This window comes from Saccharomycopsis crataegensis, assembly GCF_037102585.1.
Source record: "Saccharomycopsis crataegensis DNA, jcf7180000000084, whole genome shotgun sequence".
In the NCBI taxonomy this organism is placed as follows: domain Eukaryota; kingdom Fungi; phylum Ascomycota; class Saccharomycetes; order Ascoideales; family Saccharomycopsidaceae; genus Saccharomycopsis; species Saccharomycopsis crataegensis.
In genome coordinates, this window is record NW_027043829.1 from 3095432 (window position 1) to 3121963 (window position 26532).

General features: G+C 37.0%; 12 protein-coding genes across 12 annotated transcripts; 10 read left to right on the forward strand and 2 right to left on the reverse strand. All coding sequences in view use genetic code 12, as the record gives it.

Annotated features, from left to right (window-relative positions):
* Window positions 1-34: 34 nt before the first annotated feature.
* DASC09_042960 (uncharacterized protein) lies at window positions 35-340 on the forward strand (the record flags this gene model as incomplete). The annotated part of the gene is made up of 2 exons (XM_064997895.1): window positions 35-221; window positions 318-340. 2 exons carry the CDS (start codon window positions 35-37, stop codon window positions 338-340), a joined length of 210 nt encoding a protein of 69 aa, XP_064853967.1.
* A 424-nt stretch (window positions 341-764) lies between these two features.
* DASC09_042970 (uncharacterized protein) lies at window positions 765-2129 on the reverse strand (the record flags this gene model as incomplete). Its single annotated transcript, XM_064997896.1, has 1 exon — window positions 765-2129. One exon carries the CDS (start codon window positions 2127-2129, stop codon window positions 765-767), a length of 1365 nt encoding a protein of 454 aa, XP_064853968.1.
* A 2627-nt stretch (window positions 2130-4756) lies between these two features.
* On the forward strand, window positions 4757-8226 carry DASC09_042980 (Zn(II)2Cys6 transcription factor; the record flags this gene model as incomplete). Its single annotated transcript, XM_064997897.1, has 2 exons — window positions 4757-4855; window positions 4954-8226. 2 exons carry the CDS (start codon window positions 4757-4759, stop codon window positions 8224-8226), a joined length of 3372 nt encoding a protein of 1123 aa, XP_064853969.1.
* A 655-nt stretch (window positions 8227-8881) lies between these two features.
* On the forward strand, window positions 8882-10251 carry SSO1 (syntaxin; the record flags this gene model as incomplete). Its single annotated transcript, XM_064997898.1, has 2 exons — window positions 8882-8887; window positions 9319-10251. The coding sequence occupies 2 exons, from the start codon at window positions 8882-8884 to the stop codon at window positions 10249-10251; spliced, it is 939 nt and encodes a 312-aa protein (XP_064853970.1).
* A 751-nt stretch (window positions 10252-11002) lies between these two features.
* On the forward strand, window positions 11003-12623 carry DASC09_043000 (Stm1 protein; the record flags this gene model as incomplete). The annotated part of the gene is made up of 3 exons (XM_064997899.1): window positions 11003-11011; window positions 11576-11594; window positions 11836-12623. 3 exons carry the CDS (start codon window positions 11003-11005, stop codon window positions 12621-12623), a joined length of 816 nt encoding a protein of 271 aa, XP_064853971.1.
* Window positions 12624-13450: 827 nt separating this feature from the next.
* On the forward strand, window positions 13451-14146 carry DASC09_043010 (uncharacterized protein; the record flags this gene model as incomplete). Its single annotated transcript, XM_064997900.1, has 1 exon — window positions 13451-14146. The coding sequence occupies one exon, from the start codon at window positions 13451-13453 to the stop codon at window positions 14144-14146; it is 696 nt and encodes a 231-aa protein (XP_064853972.1).
* A 617-nt stretch (window positions 14147-14763) lies between these two features.
* DASC09_043020 (uncharacterized protein) lies at window positions 14764-15462 on the forward strand (the record flags this gene model as incomplete). Its single annotated transcript, XM_064997901.1, has 1 exon — window positions 14764-15462. The coding sequence occupies one exon, from the start codon at window positions 14764-14766 to the stop codon at window positions 15460-15462; it is 699 nt and encodes a 232-aa protein (XP_064853973.1).
* A 627-nt stretch (window positions 15463-16089) lies between these two features.
* On the forward strand, window positions 16090-16785 carry DASC09_043030 (uncharacterized protein; the record flags this gene model as incomplete). The annotated part of the gene is made up of 1 exon (XM_064997902.1): window positions 16090-16785. The coding sequence occupies one exon, from the start codon at window positions 16090-16092 to the stop codon at window positions 16783-16785; it is 696 nt and encodes a 231-aa protein (XP_064853974.1).
* Window positions 16786-17192: 407 nt separating this feature from the next.
* Window positions 17193-17896, forward strand: DASC09_043040 (uncharacterized protein; the record flags this gene model as incomplete). Its single annotated transcript, XM_064997903.1, has 2 exons — window positions 17193-17558; window positions 17624-17896. 2 exons carry the CDS (start codon window positions 17193-17195, stop codon window positions 17894-17896), a joined length of 639 nt encoding a protein of 212 aa, XP_064853975.1.
* Window positions 17897-18580: 684 nt separating this feature from the next.
* DASC09_043050 (uncharacterized protein) lies at window positions 18581-19053 on the forward strand (the record flags this gene model as incomplete). Its single annotated transcript, XM_064997904.1, has 2 exons — window positions 18581-18824; window positions 18854-19053. 2 exons carry the CDS (start codon window positions 18581-18583, stop codon window positions 19051-19053), a joined length of 444 nt encoding a protein of 147 aa, XP_064853976.1.
* Window positions 19054-21124: 2071 nt separating this feature from the next.
* Window positions 21125-23218, forward strand: PLC1 (phosphatidylinositol phospholipase C; the record flags this gene model as incomplete). The annotated part of the gene is made up of 1 exon (XM_064997905.1): window positions 21125-23218. One exon carries the CDS (start codon window positions 21125-21127, stop codon window positions 23216-23218), a length of 2094 nt encoding a protein of 697 aa, XP_064853977.1.
* A 1458-nt stretch (window positions 23219-24676) lies between these two features.
* On the reverse strand, window positions 24677-24955 carry DASC09_043070 (uncharacterized protein; the record flags this gene model as incomplete). Its single annotated transcript, XM_064997906.1, has 1 exon — window positions 24677-24955. One exon carries the CDS (start codon window positions 24953-24955, stop codon window positions 24677-24679), a length of 279 nt encoding a protein of 92 aa, XP_064853978.1.
* Window positions 24956-26532: the final 1577 nt, after the last annotated feature.

Consider the following 26532-nt stretch of genomic DNA (forward strand, 5'->3'; position numbering starts at 1 on the left):
AAAATATTAATGATAATAATATTAGTTTAATAAAATGGAAAATATTTTTGTAGAGAAAAGCAATTTACCAGTGTCCGTGCTGCCATTTTATACACATAAACTTGACAGACAGTTTGCCCCGCGGAACTTTCTGGAAAGCGGAACTTTCTGGAAAAACCCGATAGATTTTTCTAGCAACCGCGCAAAACATGCTAGAAGAGACCAGAAGCAAATGGCGATTAGTAATTCACAGTGCTAGAAGATTCTCCGTGTAATTATTCAGATGGAACTAACTAGGTATGAAGTGAAAACAAAATAATAATAATAATAAAAAAAAGGGCAAGTTGATGAGGATGAATAAAACGACAATTGGACTTGGATTGGCTGAATCAGGATCTTGCTACAAACTAAGGTGATTGATTGGGCAAGCTTAGTATATATGTGGAAACTAAATAATAACTTCATCTACAAGTGTTTAGCACACAATAATACCCAGCATAAATCCCCATAGAGGATCAGTATGTCTCATTGGGAATTAAATACATAAAGCATATTATTATTAGCTTGACATTATGAACAGAGTGTATTTTTTTTTTAAAAAATAAAGAAACAAAAAATCAAAAGTAACCTAAACCTATAAGTGAAATTAAAAAAAAACTGAAAAGCGAAAGCCAGTACAAACAAACAAACCACAGCACACCATCAAGGGTCAGAAGCCAGAAATATGAACAACAATTTTTTTTTATAATCCCTCTAATTTCATTGAAGTCGCTGGTCAAGAATGATTATTTTAATTCCGTATAACTTCTTCCCATAGTACTCTTCAACTCTTCTTCAGTGATTTGATTGCCTGTTGTGAAATAACCCGCCTGGATCTTGGCATCGATTTCAACCTGACCATCTGCTGGAATCATATCTTCTGGGATTGGAACTCTTTCAACAATTTGAATACCAGATTCGACAATTGCATCATATTTCATATTTGACATCGACAACATACGATCAATCTTGGTGATTCCCAACCAATGCAAAATATCTGGCATCAATTGTTGGAATCTCATATCTCTAACACCAGCAATACACTCGGTACGTTTGAAGTATTCAGCAGCACTATCGCCACCACGCTTTCTGGCATTATAAACCAAATATTTAGTAACTTCACCAAGAGCTCTTCCTTCCTTTTGGAAATAGACAACAGCACCGGCACCACCTGCCTGAGCTTCCTTGACAGCTTCGCGGATACCAAACATCAAATATGGTCTACAAGTACAAATATCAGAACCAAAGACATCAGAACCACCACAAGAATCATGAACTCTAAGAGCCAATTTCTTGGAAGAATCACTGATGTTTTCTGGATTACCGAAAATATAAACTGTTAGCCCGCCAATTGGGGGTAAGAAAGTTTTAATGTCTGGTCTGGTGAGCAATTCTGGGTACATCCCACAAGTATCATTGAATAGCGCTCTTCTCAATTCAATTTCAGAAATCCCAAATCTTTTAGCCACTCCTGGCAAGTACCACACTGGATCAACTGCCAACTTAGTGACCGCCAAATCACCAGCTTGGTTTACCACCACTTCACCATCGACTTCGAGCTCACCTTTCTTAACATAATCTTCCATTTCAAGCAACTGTAAATGTGCCTTGGTGATACTAATGGTTGGTTTGATTTCCACTTCTTCAGATTCAGCAATGTGTCCATACTCCCATGGGGCTAAGTGTCCCAAAGGATCAAGCGCCACGATTTTTTCCTTGTTGAACCATTGTGGTTGAGGTTTGAAATGGTAAGCTGGTTCAGCGTTAGTGTAATCAGCACGGTATTCTGGGTTTAATTGGTGGGAGGCAACAGCAAGAGCATGATAAATGTTGTAGCAGCCACCATAGGAGCCAATAGTGTTGTGTTTTTTCACCCCTTTACCAGCACGAGAAGCGACAATAGGGCCTCGAGAGGTTGGGGTAGCGGCTCCCCAAGAGACAGGGATTGGGGAAACGGATGGGTCATTGTAATATGTGGTCAATGGGATGCCAGACACAAGTTTTGCGAATTGGTCGTCCAACAGAAGTTGGTCTTTAAAGATTGGAGTTTGTCTGCTCTCAGCACTACCATGAAGGCAGTTAGTGTTATTACAAACCGCAGCTGGAGCCATTGTTAAATAAATCGGAGAGCGCTAGATGTTGCAAGGTAATAGAAAAGATATAATATAGTATGTATGAATACAATATATATTCTCGGGAATAATAATAATAAAAATAAAAATAAAATAACTGATGAATAAAGAAAAAACAATTGAGTAATATATAAACAGAAAAGACAAGGAAATTGGCTGGTATTTATATTTGTTGCCGTCACACCAACCCCCGTCGTTGCTCCGCCGGCGTTGCCCCAGGATGGTAACAATAAAAAAAGAAAAGCATCGACCCAACCGGAACTTAAGGAAACACAGAGGGGGCGTTGAATGACGATGGTAGCGGTTGATGACTTACAAGACGGACTTATTTTTTCCGTTTGCCGTTACATTGATTTCCTTCTCTGTCCACCATTTATTGATGGTGTTTTGTTGTGGCCGAATTGCTATACATACATGACTCAAAAAGTGATAAGAATTCTTGACAGGCAAGCACCGCTCCCACGGTACCATCTTTTTTTCTCTTGCTGTTCTTTTTTTAAAAACAATAACAACAGCCTCCAGAAAAAGCGATATATATATATATATAAAGGCTATGCTACAAACTAACATGTGGTATTGAATTCTAATTTGATTGAGACTACCTCACCTCAGTACTGTGTGTATATGTCTTGTCTTCTATGGTTATCTCAGAAACACTGTATAAAGAACACACGCTGTTAGCATTTTGAGATTGTCGGGGGGTCCCCGAACCCGGTGAGCAATATGTGACAAATCAGAAAATAAAACTCCCCGATGGGGTTGGTTGCTTATCTTAATGTTTGGTGTCATAGAAAGATATCAGAAATGCCTATGATTTTTTTTTTATTTATGCTGATCTGATACTGAGGCTTGAACGATTGTTATGCAAAGATGTTGCAGAAGCGAGCAAAAAAAGGGGCTAAATTTCAAATCCACAGAAATCACCAATTGATAGTCTAATATTTCCTTGGAGTACAATTGGCGGATGTATATCTTTGTTAGCGTTCAACCAGCTAACTTCTATAAATAATCACTACTGGTTCTTGTATGCTAATAGTTATAAAAAAAGCCAAAAATTGGAGGTAATTATCTTCGTTTGGTCACACGAAGGGATGAAAAATATCGAAAGTTATATGCTCTTGGTTTGGCCTGGTCGATTACAATGGACATAAAGATGATTACGGAGTTGGAGAAAGAGAGAAAGAGTGAGAAAGGATCACGTGATAAATCACGCCGGTAACGAGGGGGTGACTAGACCCTCTGAATAAAATGTACACACCATAACCAATCCAGGCCAATAAGCCAATAACCACTCGACCATTAACATATTTTAACGTGAAGATGATCTAATTATCAATAGACAGTACAGTGCGCCTCAGGAGACTAGAAGTTCCTGTGTGAAAAAAAAAATGAAAGATAGAAAGAAAGATGAAAGAGAGAGAGAGAGAAATAATAAGAGAGGGCTAACTTGTATGGGAAAAGTTTTTTTACTCCCTTCTCTTGCGGCTTGCCCACTGAAAACAAGAAGGAAACAAAAACAAAAGTGCTATTGATACAGGAGCCGTTTTCGTAGCTGTGGCTTCTAATGTAAGTATGCCTTTTATGTTTATGTCGGGTGATTGACTATGTGAAGATCCTGCCGTCTCCACTGTACTGGGTGCCTAATCTCGGACTATCGTATCTTTAGATGATAACGATGTGTGGCACTTTTTCCGAAGGGAATTTTTTTGGAATGCCGTCGAATATTTCCTCTGCGATTAACAAGAGACTCAACCACGCACCAGGTTCTGTGATATTGTATCATTATTTGTATTGTTATTTCTCTCGTATATCGAAGTCACAGAGATTGTCACTATCATGAGAGCACAAATGGAATGGAGTAGTAACTGTTTTTAAGATCTATTTTTGAGGTCTATTGTTGCTAATAACGCTGTTATTCAAATGGCACTACTTTTGCCTCACGAATTCCTTATCTATCAATTTTTTTTTCTTCCTTTTTTTTTTTTTTTTTTCTCCTGTTTGCCTGGGTTGACCGGATAGGGCTAATCAGAATAATTTGTAGCACACCACCACCACCACCACTACCACCACTACCATCCACCACTTGCAATATGACAACTGATAGGGTATCTCGCCTGCAAAGGGATCGGCTCTCCTATTATTGTAGAGTATATTACCCAACGTTATTACGATAAAGGCGTACGGTCGGCAAATCGCGTGGGGTTCCTTGGCCTTCCCAATCCATCGTCGTTAATAGATTATGCGCCTGCTGCATCGTGTTGCGTTGAGGCGCTTCTTTATCTCAAACTTTTCCAACCACCGCAGAACACTCAGAGTTTTCCATCCTCCATCGTCGCTATATCATCCTGATCACCGAGAAATAGCACCATTACTCTGGAGAAACCTCTTCTTCTTCTTCTTCTTCTTCTTCTTATGCTCCCTCTTTTCCTTCTTGCTGCTCTCTTTCTTCCAATACATCTGTGGTATGCCCCCTCCATTTAGAGATATCATCAACGATCTGAGAATTATCACAAACACAAAGTTCCCACGCAAGTGTATAGTATCATCACTACAACGGTCTCAGAAGCCTGAAAAATTGGTAAAACAACAAACTTGCCTCAACAATGATGATCAATAGGCAACATCAACAAGTCATCAACGATGACAAACCCAAGAGAAAGTACAGTAAGAATGGCTGTCGCGAGTGCAAAAGAAGAAAAATGAAAGTAAGTATTAATTTCACACTAACCATTACAAAAAAAAAAAAAAAATGGCCAAGGAAGCCTAATTATAAGTTGATGATGGATCACTAACGTTATTATAGTGTGATGAAACTAAACCACACTGTTGGCAATGTTCAAGACTAGATAAGCCATGCGTTTACGATATGGCTAAAGAACCCAAATCTACCACCAAGAAAAGGAAAAAGTCTACTAGCGGCAACCAACCTTCAACGAAACAACCATCGCCACACTCAACACCAACTACTCTTTCGGATAGCACCACACATTCCAGCAACTCCCGCTCTACCACTCCCTCAAGTTATCATCCACCTTACAATCCACCTTATTCCTATACATCTTCATCCACTTCCTCTTTGTCCTCATCATCGTCATCTTCCTCAATACCAAGCTATCACAATATATCTCTGATTTACGAACCTGGATACAGTAGTGGATACAATCCCAAGAGTTACAAATCTTCACTATCAAATATTTTAAACAATACTCCTTCACTACCCAATCTTCAAACGACGTCTGTCCAACCCAACAGCAATGATGCAAGTTTTCCGTTATCTTCACCACTACGCCATCCGACAACAATACCTTCGACAACATCCGTTCCCACTCAAAGAAATCAATATTCCGATACAAGTATTGGCCATGGTATAGGACAAACAGTTACTCCACCAAAGAGCTCGCCCATCGCCATTCCTTCAAGGAGCACTGTTCATCCTCAACCTTTAACTCAATCTAATATAGTTAACATTAATACTCCAAAAACTTCCATCTTCAGCTTTGGGAACAGTATTAATGGATCAACCCCGGTTTCAGCTGGCTCGAGAGCCAGTCCCTTGAGCTCCCATCAACCCCAATCTTTACCACAACAACAATTACAACGTTTACCTGCTTTGATCCCTAGCTTTGGAGTTTCAAACTTGAATCAGGGGATTAATGAAGAAAGCCCATCGAGTGTGACTTCTAGCATTAGTACTATTGGAAGCACATTATCTTCCAGTATTGGCACCAGTAACCCAGTAATCAATAGAGACCAGCAACATCCCCAAAAAATCATGTTGCCTGATAATTTCCAAAAGCCTACTATTAATGCTACTCATTTGAGCAAAAAAGCTGGTATGGCCGACAGATATGACCCGATCAAGTCTGACTTATCGAATATCAACACTAGCAATAAAGTTGTCAATGACTCCCTCAGACAGGCTCTCGAAGGTTTCAATTTCAAACTATTGGCACAGGATATCAGCAGCCTTATTGGTAATAATGACCCTACATCATTCACAAATACTAACGATGCGGATGATTTTCAAGACGTATCTTTGACAATGAGTCTCAAGATAGTTGCCCAACCAGCTTCAGTCACTGGCGATACCGCTAAATCCAGAACCAGGGGGGCTTCGTTTATCAATGCCGTCCCAAGCTCCCACAACTACTTACCTCATCTGAATTCAATAATCTCCTCATCTCCGCCAGCTTCCAAAATGTCCATGAATAGACCAAGATTGGCCCTGATTTCATCGGTAGGAAGTAATGGTTCTTTTGCATCAGTAACAATGTCAGCAGCTTCAAGCTATGTTGGTAGTAATGGGCACCCAAATAATATGAACCATTCGAACCTTGGATTGGGTTATACTGGGGCTTCAGAAACCGTATCACTAGGATCTTCATTTGATGGCGATGACAATATTTCTGCATCGCGATCAACGTTAATGAGAAATACTAACTCCATGGCTAGTGTTGATACCAAACAAGAATACGCTGAAAATGACGGTGGTTCAAGGTCTGAATATCCTCAGTATGATGATGCTTTGCTCACTGCATCAGTTTCCTTAGACGCAATTCAAATCCCTGAGGCTCACAAACCTTATCTTGATTCATTTTACAATGAATTTTCTAGAAAACTTTCCCCATTTGCGAACCAGAATGGTTCGAATCCAATTAGAGACATCCTTTTACATTATGCTACCAATCATCGATACTTGCTAGCGGCGATATTGGCTTGCGGTTCAGTAGCGGGAAACACCCACCAAGCTCACTATTTATCTCAATGCTACCGTTTATCATTGATACTGCTTCAAGATGAAACCGCAGCAATCCAAAATATCGAACCTCTTTTATTGACGGTGTTATTATTGATCTCTTTTAATGTTACTTTGAATAGACATGGTTGGAGTGCTCATTTACAAGGTACTAAAGAATTGATGACAAGGTACGCCCTGAAACAGTTTGGTTCTAATGAGGATAGTGAAGTGCCTTCAGCAACAATAATCCCACTCTGTATCCATTGGTTCAATTCATATGAAATCTTGATGAGTTTGAATAACCCTGGCATGCTATTATCTGATAGTACTGACTATGACTTATTTTTTGCCACTCTGCCTTCCCAAACTGATCAGTTACAAACATTGGGATTAGTAACTGATGAAGGTTTCAATTTGATATATGGACATTATCATTCACTTATGGGTCCGGTGTGTCGGTTATTAAAAATGATTAAGGAAAATCAACCGCAGTATGAAGATTCCAAGATAGAAGACATTGAAATGATCGGTGAAAAATCGAGTTTTGATAGAGTCAGCAGAGATCCTATTTCTGTGTTCAAGGTTTTTGAATTGATTTCTGAGTTTACAAATTCCAGAAGTTGTTATAAAGTTTCTTCAACAGCAGAAATACCCAAGGATCATGACTTACACTGGACAAAGTTCGATTATGAGGGGCGGATCCAATTGGGGAAATTGATTTTGGATAACGGTATTGGAACAATGTATGTTTGTTGTGATACTGTTGATTTAGGGCATGGTATTAATGAATTTGCGGTAATTCAATCACGGAAATTTGAAGTTCATATGTTCCATTGGCAAGATTTATCGCACCAGCTATTTGTTCTTGGCTGTCTATTATATTTGGCGATTAACTTTTTGGGATTACCAAAAGAGAACTCCATGGTGCAACAATTGGTCGATAATATTTATAATATTCTGTACTTTTTGCCGTTCATTGAAGTTGACCAGGAATCTACAAAACAGGATCCAGTAATATCGATTAAGAAGAGACGAGCTCTTGACGATGAAAGCCCAGTAACGCTACATGCCGCACTTGAAACTTCAGTGAACGTTGGAGGTATTATAAATTCCAAAATGGTGATTTCGAAAAGTACCATAAAGACTGATGCGTTGAAATACTATTTGATGAAAGTCCAGTGGCCGCTTTTTCTCGCAGGGATCAACAGCACTAATCCAGTACATCAATCCCAAATTGGAAAGTTTTTCCAGCTATTAGAGGAGTTGGAAGTTGGGTCTGCTGGTTATACATCGGCAAAATTGCGCCAACACTGGATCAAGGAAAGTCAAAATGACTGAAACTGATGATGATGATGAGGCGGTCAATGAATTTTTAACCCCATTCCAACTAACTGCAGTTATTCCTCTAGCGTAATTGATCCTACTGCAGTAACATTGGGGGGTCACAAAGTCTTAGAAACAGGGTCTATTATTTTTTTGGGGATAACTATGTATTAGACAATCATATTCAGAATAAAATATACAAACCATAAACATATATATATATATATATTATTTTAGATTTTTTTTTTTTTTTTTCTTTTTTTTTTAATAGCCTTTCTCATTACTAGAAAAGCTTTTGTTTATTATTAGATCTGAGTTTAATTCTTGTATCACTTGTGCATTCTTAGATCTGTTTTCTGTAATTTCCTATTGTAATCATAATAATAACAACAGAAATATCCAGATAGAGAGGCTGTCCTTACATTCCATAATCCTTGCTATCGACTGACTAAGTGATATCTATCTATCAAGACTGATCCTTTCCGGCACGGCACAGCCGCACCGGCGGAGGGCGGAAAAGATCCGTAAATTAGGACATTTTTTTTTTTTGCCCGTGTTTTTTTTTTTTTTTTCTTATTTTTCTTATAATTTTGGATTTTGTGCTCGTTGTTCTTTTTGCAATATATTCAGTACAAGGATAAAGGAAGATTTTAACAGAGAACCACAAACCATGAGTGTATGTTGCGATGTTTTAAATTATTTTGTAACTTGGGATAATCATGAGAACAGAAACAGTGCCCACCACCCATAGTAGCTAGATAGGTTGGGAGGGGGGACGGAACAGCAGATTAATCATTGGATATTTGACTAAGCGGGGGTGGGTTGGGTTGGTATTGGAAAACTTTTATCTGGAGCCTAAAACCAATAAAATAAAATTGGATAACAAGAACAAACCAAACCAAACCGAAAAAAAAAAAAAAGAGAAATAAAATCAATGGTTGAAGCCTCTACATTTATTTGCTATTATCTTGAAAATCTGTTTAAAATTATCCATGGTTAAATTAAACGACGTGATATTTATTCTGTTTTGCTTTGAAATTAAAAAAAAAAAAAGAAAACAAAAGAATAGAGAAGAAAAGGGAAATACTAACCAATCACTATATATAGAATCCATACTACCAAAACCAAGGTCAAAACTCATACGAGATGAACTCGTACAACGCCAACAATCCATATGACCCAGCTCCTCAAGGCAACTACGGGTACCAAGCCCCAGCACAACAAACATACGGTGGACAATCTTATGGTGATAGCGATGACGTTGGATTCTACAATGAAATTAAAGGTATCAACACTCTTTTGGACAACTACACTGTCTTGATCAACAACATTGCCAGCAACCAACGTAGACTCCTCAGTGAAGTTGATGAAGAACAAGAATACCGTTTGTCCAAGGACATTGACAGTTTGACCGCCCAAGCTTCTAACCAACAGACCGAAATTAAGCAACGTTTGCAAACCGTCACCAACAAGTCGGTCAATGACTCTTCTAAAAAAGCCCAAGTCGACTCTGTTAAGGAACACTTTTTGCAAGAAATCCAAAGATTCAGATCTGCTGAAGCCGACTACAAGCAACGTGCCAAAGAACAAGCCATCACCCAATACCAAATTGTTCAACCAAACGCTTCTCGTCAAGAAGCTTCTGCTGCCATCGATGATGTTGGTGGACAACAGATTTTCTCCCAAGCTTTGTTGAACTCTAGTATGAAGGGTCAAGCACAATCTGCTCTTAATGAAGTTAAGGCTCGTCATAAGGAAATCCAAAAGATTGAGCAATCCATGAGAGAATTAAACCAACTCTTCAGAGATGTCGAAGCTCTCGTTGCTGAACAAGACACTCAAGTGGAAACTGTTGCTCAAAGAGTCGAAGAAGCCAGAGTTGACATTCAACACGGTTTGAAACATGAAGAAGAAGCTCTTGAAAAAGCCAAGGCTGCCAGAAGAAAGAAGTGCTGGTGTATCTGGATCTGTATCATTATTGCCATCATTGTCATTGCGGCCATTGTTGGTGGTATTGCCGGAAAATTTGCCAACAAATGATTTTGGGAACTACTATTTATTCGGGAGATACTAATCATTGGGAAAAGGGAGAGCGAAAAGATTATTATTATTATCATTATCATTTCTTTTTTTGTTAACATATTTAAACAGAAAAGAAGAGAAAAAAAAAAGTCTTTTTGAAATATTGTTTTTTGATTCACTAATAGAATTAATTATTTTATAAATATTTATATATTTTGTTTGTTTGTTTGCCTAATTATAATTATAGCTTTGATTGACAGGAGAAAGAGAAAAAAAAAAGGTTTAATATGTCATCAAGTTTTGTTTTAATTTAATTTAATTTCATTTTTATTTTTATTTTTATACTTATTTTTATACTTATTTTTATTTTTATTTTATTTTAGTTTAAATTCACTTATTATTATCTATCTACTTATTGCCACCAGTTTATTTTATTTCATACTCTATTAATTGATATATAAATGTTGTTTTATCAAGGAATTGATGAATACTACTCCAGGTGTCTGGGTGACTGGCAGTTATCGCTAACAACCCAACTGTGGGTGTCCCCCCGGGTAACGCCGGCAGCAAAGAGTCAACCACAAAAATTCCCAGCCGCAAAAAAAAACAAAGTCAAAAAAAAACTGGGCGAACATCGACGACAAACAACAAACAGAAAAAAAAAAAAAAAATTCTTTTTTTTTTCGTTGAAAAATTTCCCGAATTTTTTTTTTATTTTCTCCTTTTCATTTGAAAGAACCAAGGAAAAATCAAATATAAACAGGAAGAAATGTCTACTGTATGTTAATTTCTATTATATTGAGGTTATTCTCGTCCTAGTGCTGTTTCGGGTGATGCTCATTTTATTCAATTGGATCATTGTGAAGGATGATGGATGGATGGATGGAAACTAGGAGGAAGGGGAAATTGATTGTCAAGGATTACTGGGCTCAGCAGAGAAATCATTTGTATTACATTCCAGCAATATGATATAATATTTTGTCATTGGATTGAGTCAGTAATGGAAAGTCAACCAAAGCGAATGAACTGAAAGAAAAAAAAAAAAAAGAAAATAGTTCCCTGTCATTTTCATTTCCAGGGATTTCCAAACATTCAGTTGGGATAAATGGTATTGTTTGAAATAAATGAAATACACTCTAAGGAAACGTTGGTATTTTATCTAATTGAGTATAACAATGTATGATTACTTCCATTTTTTGCATTGATCATGAAAAAAACTTGCTCGCTCTCTTTTCCTCATATCATCACCATCATCATGAATACTTCAACATCTACCCCAAAAAAGAAGCAAAAATAGAATAGCAATTGAATGATGAATTTCTTACTAACATAACAACGCCAGAATCCTTTTGACCTTTTAGGTAGGTGATCATTATTATCTGTATCGTTTAATGGAGATTGTCATGAATGTCTGGGTGTGTGGCGACCGGTGCGCAACTTTTCGGAGGAAGAAAGAGAAGGAAAAAAAAAAGAACCCCCAATGTGCACAATCCAAGGTAACTGTCACACTACCCAGTGTTAAAACACAATATTCTCATGTTATAAATGATAAATGATAAATGATATGTAAATAACATATTACTAACATTGCTGATTTTATAGGTAACGACGTCGAAGACGACACCCAAGTTGCTTCCATTCCAAAGGAACTCGTCAAGAAGTCCACTTCTTCTAAGAAGAAGGACGTTCCACCACCTTCTGCTGACAAGAAGCGTGCTTCCAAGAACGGCCGTCCATCCCTCCCAGCTAACGAAGCTGCTGTCCGTGACAAGTCCGTTGGCCGTGGTGCTAACCGTGCCAGATCCACCGACGCCCCAGCTGGTGCCAAGAAGGGTGGTAAGCCAAAGTCCACCGGTCCAAACGACCGTAAGTCCAGAACCGGTAAGACCGACTCCGCCAAGAAGTTGAAGCAAGCTGGTTGGACTGGTGAAGACGGTGAAAGAGAATTGCAAACTGAAGAAGCCGCCGCCGAAGACGTTACCGAAGAAGTTGCCGCCGAAGAAGCCGCTGAAGAAGCTAAGGGTCCAGCCAAGAAGTCTTTGCAAGAATACTTGGCCGAAATTGAAGCCCAAAAGGAAGCCACTGCCTCTACTACTGCTTCTAGCAGAACCATCGAAGCTTTGGTTGGTGAAAAGATTGAAAAGAAGGAAGAAGTTTTCTTCAACTCTACCGTTGCCAAGAAGGAAAAGCAAAAGGCTAGAAAGGAAAAGCAAACCTTGGACATCTCTGCTGTCTTCTCCGATGAATTGCCATTCGAAAGAAGAAGCGGTGCTCCAAGAAGAGGTGGTGCCCGTGGTGGTGCTCGTGGTGGTAAGAAGTCTGCCGGCCGTAAGCCAGCTGCCGCTAAAGGTGCCGTCTTGGATGACAAGAACTTCCCATCTTTGGGTTAAATGTTTTTAGTCGAAAAACAAGGAAGGTTCTGACTAATGGTGTTTTTCTTTGACATTTGTGGAAAAGAAGACGCTATTATAAGTTAGTATAATGATTCTTTTCACCTTCACGCATTTTCCTCCCTGTCTCTTATTTCCCTCCCTCTTATGGTTGTTATCATAATTACCGAAATACACGAATAACGAAGCTCCTTTGCTTATTTTTGTTTTATCCATTGATGTTTATTGATTGCTTTCCTGTGGATTCATCTGATATAAATTGTAAAGAATACACTGTAGTGGAGACACTTAAAGTTACGTAAGGTTTAGTAGAGCCCCCATAACGTCGATTGAGTGTTTGAAGAATTTCAGAGTTCTAAATAAGCCATGCGATACAAAATGAAAAGCTGGGCGGGGCGGCCTTAAGAATGTTGATGTTTTTTTTGTTTTTTTTTTCTTATGGGTTCATTATAATAATCATTAATATTAATGATTGTGAGAAATCAAAAATATATACAATAAGGAATATTTCATGATTGATGACATAAAACTGATGACATAACACTAATGAAGCAAACTTCTGAACATCAAAATTTTCACTACTTGTGGCCGTCAACAGTAGAAAGCAGTAAGGAAATAGAAGTTTTCAATATGATTGATTTCATTTCTTCATCCATATATGACGATTGCTACAGCAATATTGATAAAGGTGATGTCCAATGATTCTTACTACATATAAGTCTAAGAATAGTAGGCATTTTTTGATTTTTTTTTTTTTTTTTTTTGATTCTTTTTGGAGTTGGATAATATCACATTAATTATAACTTCTTTGCACCACAAAGTTCAATATGATTGATTGTATGGAAAGGAGAACGGTTTCCAGTTATGATGAGTTTGATGAAACAATATTAGGCCATTTGAAAATTTATGCTCCGGATTTAATTATTCCTGAAGCTTTATACTCTGCTTTTCAGGGCACATCCTTGAGTAATTTAAAAATCAGTCCCCCATTAGATGAGTCTTTGAAAATTTATGACGGGTGTCATGGTTTTGAGATAATTAGGAAATTACAAGACCTCGCATGGGTATTTGTGCTGTTTGGTGTCCCATTGAATTTATGGAGTAAACTTGTCTTTTTATACTCACCGCCTAGGTTCAAGCGACGCCTTAGAAAACGGTTGAGTGAGAAAAACTCCCGTTCCATGACTGGAATTGATTATTGGCTTCATTCTCTCATTACTTTGACGAAAAATATATGTTTTGAGAATCATACAAATGATCTAATTGGTTCAACTCGACTTTTTTGCCCTACTAGAGGGTCTTGCTTGAAGGAAGGCATTTTGGAATTGATTCTGTTGGCAGAAGACTTACCTGTTGATATTGGGTTGTTAAATATTAAGTTTCGCATTGCGGAGCTCTGCAGCCAGAGATCTGACTCTTATAGTCTTAAAAAAGTTTTAGATGAAAAGCTTCTAGGAGTGAAGTCATATTGTGAATTGAGAGAGATTATTTGGAAGGTCTTTCCAGACAATGTAATTTATTGAAGAGTGTTTCAAATATTCTGGAGTGTTATTTTGCCGTCAGGGGCCTAAATATTTTTATTCTTACATTGAAGGATGTTTTTCTATAGCTGTTGGAGCTGGGAGACCATGATCCAATTATGAAATGCTGCAGTTTAAATTTACTTCTATTTTACGTCTACTGTAGGCTTATCTTCTGAAACTAAATGTTAAAATATTATTGCCTCTTCAAAGACTGGGGATAAAATAATACTTTATAATTCAAATTCTTAAAGCCTGTTACCTACAAGAGTGATCGACTCAACAAGGCTCTGATGAAGCAAGCATACATGAATACATGTAACGAAAATGAATACAATTTTGGCCCAACAGGTCACGAAACTCACTGAAAGATAGAATGTCAATTAATACTTGCCGCTTTCAGAATGAATTGAGGAAAAGCAAAAAATGAAAAGAAAAAGGTGGCTAGCAATTCTATTTTCCTCGGGCGAATAACATGATGATTGCTAATGCAATATTCATAGCTGTGATGGTGGATAAATTTCTATGATATATGATGATCATACACACCTGGGGGTTTCTCAATTATTTTTCAATTTTTGATTTGTCAACATTGATATATTTTCTCTCAAAATTTCGATATGGTTGACTTTATGAGCCTTAGAAGGGCAGATAATTATGATAAGGTTGATGATGCAGTATTAGGAAACTTGAAAATCTATGCGCCGGATTTAATTTATCCATTAACACGGTTTCCTCTAAGGAGGTTGAAAGGGATGCCTCCATTGGACCAATCTTTGAAAATTGACGAAAAATTCAAAGGCGTTCACCTAATCAGAAAATTACAAGACCTTGCCTGGGTGCTCATTATGCATGGTGCTGATACCAATTTATGGGGTGATATGCTCTTCTTGTATTTATCACCTGAATTGAAGCGTCGTGTGAGAGTGCGTTTGAATGCAAAAAACCCCCGCAGTATGAGACAAGCTGATTGTTGGCTACATTCTCTAATTGCTTTAACTGAGAGAGTTAATTTTGAAACATATAGAAAAAATATGTTGGATTTGATTGAAGCCGTCAACACCAATTATGGCGACCCTTTGACTGAGTCCCTATTTACTGTGATTCTGTTGGCACAAGAGTTGCCAGACGAGGTTGCATTACCAAAAGCCAAGTTAAAGATTTCCTATCTCACAAAACGTATGAGATCATATAATAGTGGCTGTATCCTAAACGAACAAAGCTTTCAGAAAAGTTTGACAGATATAAAATCGTGTCAAGAATTGAGGCAGTTAATCTCGGAAAACATTAAGGAGGGTGCACTTGTAAATTTTTGCTAATTTCTATTATGGATTGTTGATGAGAATTTTTTGATTATATTTTTGAAATCATACTATTTTGAATTGTCTCCTTGGAAAAATCAAAAAAAAAAAGCAGACTTCAATAAAATCGTGTCGTGAATTGAGGCAGTTAATCTTGGAAAACTTCCAAAAGAAAGGAGTCTATATTTAAAATAGTAACGGTAAATAATTCTATTATGGTCACATCGTTTGAGTTTTTGTTAAATCGCCGTTTGTAGATATCTCTAGCTATAAAGAGCCCATAAAGGGCCGAGATCTCTTATTTGAAACTTTGGAAACCATACTATTGTGAATAGGCTTAGACAAATCAAAAAAAAAAAAATAAAAAGGGACTCCAATAAAAGAAACCAAGATATAACGCAAAAATCAGACCATATTCAAGAGTTACTTCTTCTTTCAATGAAAAGAAAAGAGAGAAATGAGTTTAATACTGGCAATTTTAAAAGTTATTCTTTCTCAGTATTATTTTGGTTGCTGCAGCAAGAATACTGGCAATGGCGCTATATGTAATCTCTATATATTTTACTAGAATGCAGGGATTGTTTTCAAGCAATATCATATACGGTATCTCATTAAAGGTTCTTTAACTCCAGTACTAAATTAAAAATGTTTGACTGTATGAAGCATCGGGACACTGCCAATTATGACAGGTTTGATGATGCAATATTAGTGAAATTAAAGATTTATGCTCCAAGTTTAATGTATCCTGATACACAAAATGTTAAAGGTCTTCATACATCATTAAGCGGATTGGAAAGAGCCCCTCTATTGGAGGAGTCTTTGAAAATTGATGATAGTTGTCGTGGTTTTGATATAATTGAAAAATTGGAAAATCTTGTCTGGCTATCTACAATCTATGGTGTTAATATTAACTCATGGAGTGATCTTCTTTTCTTGTATTTATCGCCTGTTTTGAAACAACGTATTAGAGTGCGTTTGACTGCAAAGGGATCCTTGAATCGGATTGATCGTTGGCTACATTCTCTCTTTGCCTTAACTGAAAATATTCATTTCAGAGCCCATCAAAAAGAAATAATCAAACAAGTTGAGCTGTTCTGCCCCAATAAAGGTGACTGTTTGATTGAAAGTTTGTTGAAGGTGATTCGGTTGTCAGAGAGGCTTCCAGATGGGATGGCATTAGAAAATGCTAAGAGAAATGTTTTAGGGCTTACTATGTGTTACTTTTTGCGTTCTGGAAAGAGTAACAAAGATTTTCTAGGAAGTTTGGGAGACGTAGAGTCATCTCATGAATTGAGGCAGCTTATTTGGGGGACCATACCAGAGGAGGCCACTTATTATTAGGCTTAAGCCTTTTTTTTTTTTTAATTGATCTTTTTTTTATAATCATCTGTTGGTTTCTTGGCCCATCTATTGTAGGTTACATAAAGTAGCAATCAAGATGTGTATGATCACCACTGACCCTTATGCTCTACCTCTATGTTACTTGGAAATCGTTTATTAGCTCCTGAAGCATTTAGCAATGAAATGTGAATACTTGTTACTTTCAAAAGAAAACAAACAAAAGAAAACAAACAAAAGAAAAAAAGGAGTCTCCAATATTGGGAATTTTAATTCTTATAACGATGATTGCTGAGAGGAGTATTAATAACTATGATATTTAATGAAGCTACTTTAAGCAAGCATGCATGTTGTTTTTGTTGTTGTTGTTGTTGTTTTTTTCACAATTTATTTCCAATGTTAATTTCAACATGCTCGACTGTATCCACTGTCGAGAAAGAGTTAGCAGTTATGATGAATTTGATGAGGCGGTATTAGGGAAACTTAAAATATATGCACCAGATTTAATTTATCTCGATATACGGAACCTTTATGGTTCTTATAGGACTCCCTTGAGTATACTAAAGAGACTCCCCCCATTGGATAAGTCTTTGGAAATTGGTTCCCACTGCCGTGGCTTTGAGACAACAAGAAAATTACAAGATCTTGTTTGGATATTTGTACTGTATGGAATTGGCGTTGATGCATGGAGTAATCTACTACTTTTATATTTAACACCTGAACTAAAGCACCTTGTTGGTGTACGTCTAAGGATAAAAGGTCGTGGTTCCATGAATGTAATTGATTACTGGTTACATTCTCTTATTGTATTGACCGAGAGTATTCCATTTGAGAACTATAGAATCAAAACAACCAAACAACCAAACAAATTGAGCTGTTTCACGCCGTGTTTGGTGATTGTTTGGTTTACAGCTTGTTGGAGGTAATTCTCTTAGCAGAAGAGCTTCCATGCGACACTGTGCTACCAACTGTTAAGAAAATCATTTTGCGCCTCACTAAGGGTTACTTTTCGTTTCCTAATGAGAGCCGAAGCAATTTCGAGAAAAGTTTGATGGATGCAAAGTCATGTCTCCAATTAAGGCAAGTTATGGGGAAACCATTCCAGAGGACGTAACATCTGATAACTATCACATAGCTAATACATGTCTCCAGTCGAAATTATTTACGAGACCGTCTTAGAAAACGTATCTTACATATAATTCATTTCGCTTCTGGTACAAATCGAATAGTTAGTTATATATGCGTTAATTAGTGTAGATAGAAAAATTATTGCCATTCGTGTATTATAAAATACTCCTATCACAAGAAACTATGCAAAAAGTGATGATTTCAGGCGAAGCTTTCTCACAGATTGAATGCGAATATACGAATTTGAATCTTATCTCAAACAAAAAAATCCAACTCATATATGACCCCAATGCGGAACAGTAATATCATAAAATTGAAAAATACTTTAGTTTAAAATAGACAATTTTAATGCCTCAAGATCAAGATATGATTATTGTTGCTACAGCAATATTAAATTTTATAATGCATAAATTTTAAAGTTTGGGCGATGTTAGGTCATGTCATGAATTAAGGCGGCTTATTTGGAAAACCATTCCAGAGAATGCTATTGACATTATGTACTAGTTCTATTGATGCTTTTATGTATTTATATTTGTTGCGGAAGTTGCAGATAAGTTATAGTAAGATATTACAAGAGTAGTTATTTATTGTTTCTTCATCAATATACGTCACGTAAAATGAAAAAGCAAAGAAAGAAATAAGAAAAGTGCAAGATCTTGTGTGGATTTTTATGCTGTATGGTAATGAATTCAGTTTTTGGAGTAGTCTTCTCTTCTTGTACTTATCACCAGAATTGAAACATCGTGTTAGGGGATGTTTAACTTCGAAATCAAAGTATGCTGCTACTTACGAGAAAGAAATAAAGCCTATTGATTGTTGGCTATTTTCTCTCATTGCCTTGACTGAGAATGTTCCTTTTGTGGAGCATTGGAGGGAAGTCGTTAAACTGATTGAGAAATTTGTTCCTGAGAGGGGTATTTCATTCCTGAAGAGTTTGTTAAAGATGATTCTGCTGGCAGAAGAGCTCCACAGGAGATCATGCTATCATATGTGAAGCAAGCAGTTTTGCGCCTCTTTAGGGACAATAATGTTTCATTCTCTACCGCTGATGGTCAAATAAATTTCGAGAAGAATATGGGGAATGTGAAGTCCTATGCTCAATTGAAGAATTTTTTTGGGACGTCCCTTGGGGGAGGGAAGTGAATTCACTGTAATTGCTAGTGGTGTTTGTGTTATTATTTATGTATATGTTGAATATTTGATTTGCGACTTTTAGATTGTAGTATAATAGAGAAACAGATTTAAATGTTTAGAGCCACTATATGCCAACATGCCAATGTCTTTAGATATTACGGGGTAATATTAGACTTGCAAAGAAATACAGAATGAGATAAATCAAATTGCACAGAAAAACAATAAATTAAGAGATGGAAAGCCACAAAAAATATGGGGATCACTATAGCGCATCCTCATTTTGTTGTTTTTTTTTTTTTTTTTTTTTTTTTTTTTCCTCTCTTTATTTCAAGGAAAAGAAGTGAATATTGATGAAAGGTGTTTAAATATTACAAAAACAACAGAATAAGATGAATTACTAGGCTTGTCATAATTTCATATTATCCTTGAGAAAACATGGAGGTATCGACCAATTTAGGCGATAGATACATGGGTAATCGATAGTAAAAAATCAAACAAATAAAAAAAAAAAAAACGGTCGTGCAGGCAATCGATGGAGAAAACGCAATTTCTGTAATTAACCACCGGTGACATCGACTGGGATTATCTCCGAACAATAAAAATGGTTACAGAGACCAAATTTGGGGAATATCTCGGTTCCCCTTCCTAATTTTTCAAAGCTTGCTTGGAAGCCAGGGTGTGTTGTGTTGTTATACTACCACCCTCGTAAAGTGTGAGAGCCGGAAAACAATGCCATGTGCTAAATAAAGTAACTAGCGCCTCTGCCACAAATGATGGGCGGTTGTTGTGGTGAGACACGCTCGAGGGGGGGGGAGGGAGGGAGTTGGGCTTAATGGTACGAGGTGAGGACTACAGTATATGTATATGTATATATATATATATGACCCAGGGGAAATAGATCCATCGAACAAAGCGATGTGTTGTTTAGCGAGGGTTTTTAGTGTATTATAAATAACATCTCTGTCAGTTGCCACCTGCCTACCTTGTACCATCATCATTATTAGAGTTTCCCCTTTTGGTCCTTTTCGATGGTACTGGTCCACCACAGTGGTATATTCCTGCAAAGAATGATCGAACCACCCACCCAAACACCGGTACGTTAGCTAGACCAAATAAGACGTGCGTATCTTTCTATGTAAAAGAGAAGATAAAAGAAGAGAAAGAGAATGGAAGAGAAACAATAATCATATGATTATCGACCTAAGAGCATGGGAACCACAAAAAAAAAGAAGTATGGTGGCCCCAAATGATAATCACGTGCAAAGATTATTAATATATAATTATATGCCGGGGGCCTAAAATATAAGACGGCATCAAAAATGGCGAGGGGAAGAGACGCTGTGCCCCCCAATGGAAGGGGGAGGCGACAGCGACGACACTGACGCCGCCCATCGATCCACCTCGCATGGCGCCAACCGGCATACGCAGCACAGCGGCACCTCAATATGTAAGTGTCCCCGAGGAAGGTCATTTTCCTTTATGATTTTTTTCTATTGTGGGTGGTGGCCGTTTTGTTGTTACGGAGAGGAGACCTCTTTTTCTCTGTGAGTTAGTTATCGTTGTCCTTCCTGGGTGGGTTCCAATATATTGATACTAATACAATTGTCAGGGTAGTTGCCACACAAATCGCCAATAGCATTACCTCCACCACTCCCACAATTCAATTAGCAAAAAAAAAAAAAAGGTCAGGTCATATATATATAAACTAAAAACCTCACTTTTTTTAAGATCTTCGGTGTTGCTGGTGCGTAGTATGAAACATCGCTCTTGTTGAAATAAAACACTGTTGTGCCTTTTAGAAAAAAAATCTTTCAGTGGGTGTTCTTTTCAATCCTAATTTTTCATCTCAGTCCATCGCTGATTATTCCTACTTTAATTATCGTTATCCTGAAACTGAAATTCCAGTAAAAATTTCCAACGTTTTCACAGGTAAAAAAAAAAAGTCTATTGATTGATAGTTTTTCCCTTTTTTTCCCTCTTTATAATTTTTTTTTTTTTTTTTTTTACTCTTCCCCTTCTCCTCTTCCATAGTATAGTATTGGATTATTGTACTACTCAATCATAGTTCATAATCTCCATTATGAATGTCTTCCAATCACCAACTTTGCTTTCCCATCATCTTCATCATCACCACCAGATATCAAAACCACCTGCTGCTGCTGCTGCTGTTGCTGCCGATGCCCCTACAACAATACCATTACAGTTAATTGAAACCTCATCGCTTGAATTTGAGGACGACGATGATACTTCCAGTCAAGGCAGCGTCTTCTCATCAATACTAGATAATGAATGTCCCGAGTCATTAGCGTCTGTCATTCCAGAACCCATCATTGAGTTATTTAACCGTTTGTCAGGAGACCAACCATCGATATCCCCGGAGGAATTCGTAAAGTTTTACAAATCTCAGAATAACTGCTTGATTACTCAACATCAATCGCAACTTATCCTCGACAAATACTCCACAAATAATAAAAATATCAATACCAGCGGTTGTCAGCCCTCCATCACTCTAGAATCTTTCCATAAATTCCTCACATCAAATGATAATTGTCTCATGAATAACAACCTTGGCCTTGAAGATTTCACTAGACCTCTCAATCAATACTACATCTCGTCATCACACAACACTTACCTAACTGGCCGGCAAATCGGCGGTACATCATCAATAGATCTCTACATCTCAGCATTATCCAAGGGTTGTCGATGTATCGAAATCGACATTTGGGACGGCGCCAATGGCCCAGTGGTGAGCCATGGCCCAACATTGACTACCTCGGTCAATCTCAATAAAGTCATTGAAACAATTCGTCACTACGGCTTTCTTCATTCGGATTTGCCCCTAATTTTATCAGTGGAAATCCATTGTAAAAAACAGTACCAACATCAAGTTAAACAGTCCTTTGTTAACGGACTTGGCGATTTGTTAATGCAAGGAAATAATAATAACGCCGACAACCTATCCGATGAGCATTTGCCACCAGTTGATCAATTGAAAAACAAAATCTTGATTAAAATCAAAAGACCATCAAACACAAACATCACCACCTCTCAACCACCATCATTATCCAGTTGTTCTTCCACCTCAGGGGGCTTTTATTCCATCAATGGCACCGGGTCTTTTATGTCTTACATCAATTCAACCTCAGGGTTCCTACATCACACTTCATCATCATCATCATCATCATCATCATCATCACTTAGCGAAACTTCAATGTCAACCGCCGGCGGTTCTGGAGGGGATTCCGACTCGCATTTTTCTATTCCTTCATCATCTTCTGAATCATCTTTGGGACTTCTTTCTCCGAATTTTTCAACGTTATCAATATCCAATAACAAGAAACACAAGATCATTCCAGAACTCTATCAAATGAGCCATTACATTCACGGAGTTAAATTCAAAAACTTTTGTTCTACCGACGCCAAAACTTTCAACCATTGCTTTTCGTTTAGCAATTCCAAACTTTATTCCATGCTTCGCCATGCTTCCCCCTCGACAATCGAAGCGGTTCATTTACATAATACCAACCATTTGATGAGAATTTATCCAAGTGGGTACAAGATTAACTCTAGCAACTTTGATCCCACCACTTTTTGGAAATTCGGCTGTCAAATGGTCGCCACCAATTGGCAAACCTGGGATCTCGGAGAACAAATCAACGAATCGATGTTCAATTATGGCAGTAGATCCGGCTTTATTTTGAAGCCGCAATATCTATTAGATTCGCAATCGTCTTCCTATGGTAACTCGTTGATTAGAAATTCCAGTATTGATGAATCGAACTTATCCAACGTCAAGTTTTGTATTGAGGTTCTTCACGGGGAATTCAATAATAATGCGAGTTCTAAACCTTCGCCAATCACCATGAAGATCATTGGTCATGAATCAAAAAGTCAAGGGTTGCGCAAATTTTTAGCCAATTCGTTTTTCAAGAAATCAAAACTGTTGACTTCCAATACCATGTGGCAAAACTCCAAATTTTCTGGTGAGTTGTTCAACACCTTATTCGAATTTCTTTTCCTTAAATTTTCTATTGGTAATGGTGAATTCGAAAGAAGTGTGGTGGTTAGAATGTGTTATTTGAACAATGGTTATAAGTTCTTTTCACTTGTTGATGAATTTGGGAACGAAACTGATGAAAAATTATTTGTCAAGATTGACATTACCGTTAATTGATTCAATTTAATTGAATCTTTTTTCTTCCATTTCTTTCACCAATTATAGAGAAATGAAGAGATGGACAGAAAAAAAAACAAACTCTCCCCCCTTTCCAAGAAGGTTAATGTTTATATCATCACATGGGACGTTTTCATGTTTTTGTTATCTCAATTGCTATTACTTATTTGCTAAAATGTTTATTTACTCCAAATCACAATGAATTTGTTTTCATAATTTACCATCTCTTTTACATCATCAACGGACTTTTACGCTTTTACTAAAGGGGTTTTTTCAAATACCAGACCATAATAATCTTGCTTACAATCCAAACTAGACATTGAAAAATATTTCCAGAAGGAAAGACTTTTGGCAATCTTTTCTCTACCCGCCCCTTCTTAATAACTCTGGAACGCTTCATTTTGTTATTTTTTTTTTTGCTTAGCTACTACTACCACTACCTCAATCAAATCTTTCTCTAATCTGTGTCCCCCTTGACCATCATCTATAGATTTTGACATTCATTTTTTTTTTCTCCTCCTTTTTTTACTGCTTTTGTATAATTTTTTTTCTCTCTCTTTTCTTGTTTGCCCATGTTATGTTTCATAGTTTTTTAATGCATTGTTTTCTCTCTCATTTTATTGAAACTATTTGGCCTTGCTGATATTTGTAGTTTAGTTGCAATTCAGATATACTCCAATGCCCCTTCCAAGGATATATATATATATATATATTTGTAGTTCCCTATAGGTGTCCCCTCCCTCCCCTCAAGTGCATTGCACTCTCTCCTCAATGATGGGGAATTATAATTTAGATAACCCAATGCTACACATCAAATGCAATTTGAATATCCCCAATTCCACCTTCAATGATTATATATATATATATCTTATTTTTCTAGCTTACGCCCACTCAATCATGATATTTTCTAGTTTAGGCAACACCCATGCAATCTTCAATGATCCTTCTCTAACCCCCTCCCTCCCTCTTTTCAACCTCGCCAAGCGAAATAGCATAGACCCCCTCTCCTCCTCCTCCTCCTCCTCCTCATTTACCTCCTCCTCTACCTCCTCCTTCTTCTCCTTCACACGCTCGCACATATACACACATACAAAACGTCTCTTATAGGAAGAAATTCCCCAACCAAACCACAGCATAAACCGATTGGTTTTAACCTTATTGTTATATGAAATGAAGTATCTTGAAGTTCAATAATAATAATAAGAACCTTAAAAGAAGCATGTAATCTTTGAATTCACACCAAGAACCTTATAAGAAGCATATAATCTTGAGTTTTGCCATCAGAATCAGAATTCTCAGAAAAGAACTGAGCCGCGAATATCTACTGGCACTTTGAGGGTCCCCTATTGTTGTTAATGGAGACTATACTACATTTCTGGAACCAGCCACGATTTCCATGAAGTTTTCTCTGAATTCTGAAATCGAGTATATATTACCAGTGGTATCTATCAATTAATGTTAAATCGAGTATCTCTTATCCAATCCACCAATGTTGGGTATATGATCATCATTTGAACTTGGAATGCAAAGCACCGCCATCATGTATATCGACGCGAGTTTGTTTGTTAAATGAAAGGCCCAAAATCTCATCAAATTTATTACCGATTCCAAGTTCGTCATTTCAGAGATATTGTTCAACAGTAACTCCAATTTGGTCAGTCTATCACCATATAAACGATGATCAATGGTTCTTAGATCATTTCCTCGGAGATTCAACTTTTCTAATTGGGAAAGCATCAAAAAAAAAAGGTTTTGGTAGATACCTAACCAGAGATCTTTGGCAATACACGGAGGAAGGAACATCGGAGTGAAAACTTTGGTAACCTTTGAAACTACTTGAGCCAATCAACAGTTATTATTTTTTTAATCCCACAACGAGCCACTTGCAATATTTGTAAACTCTCCAACTCGTTAAGATTGCTATCCAAAACCCTTATCGCGGTATCAATAATAATAATAATTTTTTTTTTTTTTTTTTTTTTTTCAATTTTGGCATCAAGTGTTAATCTATCAACTTTATATATTGAAACAGTCAGTGATACCAAGCTCTAGCAAATAAGGAATTGAGTGGATAATCTCAAATGTTTCGAACTGTTTCCGGCCGGCAAATTGAAAGAGATACTCTAATCGTTTATGGTTACTAACATTGGTGGTAATTTTCTCAACGTCACAAGGAATCACCGATGACGATTTCAAATTTAAACACTTCTCTAACCCCTCCTAACTCAGAGACATAAAACAATACTTCAACCTGATACCCCCTCAAGGTTATTGAATGAAGTCTAAACCCTAAGCAACTCCCCATCATTAGAAAAACTGATCACACCTCTCCCCCTCCCTCACATTCAGTGAGCGATAGTTTAGTCAAGTGTGCTTCAAAGTATTGAATCTTTTGTCAATTCTATGGAGATGGTAACATTTTTCTAGTGTTAATTCCTCCAATCTATGCTGCCAATCTTCAATTATCAAGTAGTCGACCAACTTAATTCCGAGAATCTCCCCCACCCCCCTTCAAATTGCTGTCGACAATTGATTTCTGATAAATAATGATAAAATGAACTGTGGCGATGTTTTAGTGCTCAGCATCTCATAATTCTGGCCATTATTGCTATTTATTAGGGTAAACTGACAAACGATATTGTTTTAGCGCTGGACTTTTCAAGTTGTTTTTTTTCATTTTCGATCCCATCAATCTTGAATATAACCAACCAAGCATCGCAAATAACCAACAAGAAATATCATGGGAATTCCCTATGGAAAAAATATAAAGATATACTATTATCTATTATATATTGGATATGTAATTGGCTAGGCTTGCAATGACGGAGAAACTGGCAAGTGCTAAAAGACCTGCAAATAGAAAACACAAAAAATTGTCTCACAGGAGTGGTATACCCTCAGTCATGGCAATTGATGATTCTCAATTATAACATTTACTGTAAATAAAATAAAATAAAATAAAATAAAATAAAATAAAATAAAATTGCCGGAAGTTGGACAAATTTCTTTACGTTTTCTAAAGACATCAACATTGTTCAATTCCCAAATTGTGAACATGGGTAGCCAGGGCTTGAATTCTGGTATTTCAACCTTTTACTAGTAAACCAGTACCTACTCAAGTGCATGTCTCAATGAAAAACTTTGATTTCTCTGTATTGATAAGTAAACTAGTAAAAGGTTGATCGAATTGAATTGGTGTTTAATAAGGGTAATTAGCATAATTACCAGCCGAAATGTATTTTTAAGTGCTCATCATTAACAGAAACTTCAAAAATAGCAACCGTTGGAAGTTTTGGGTATAAATTGAGCAAGTA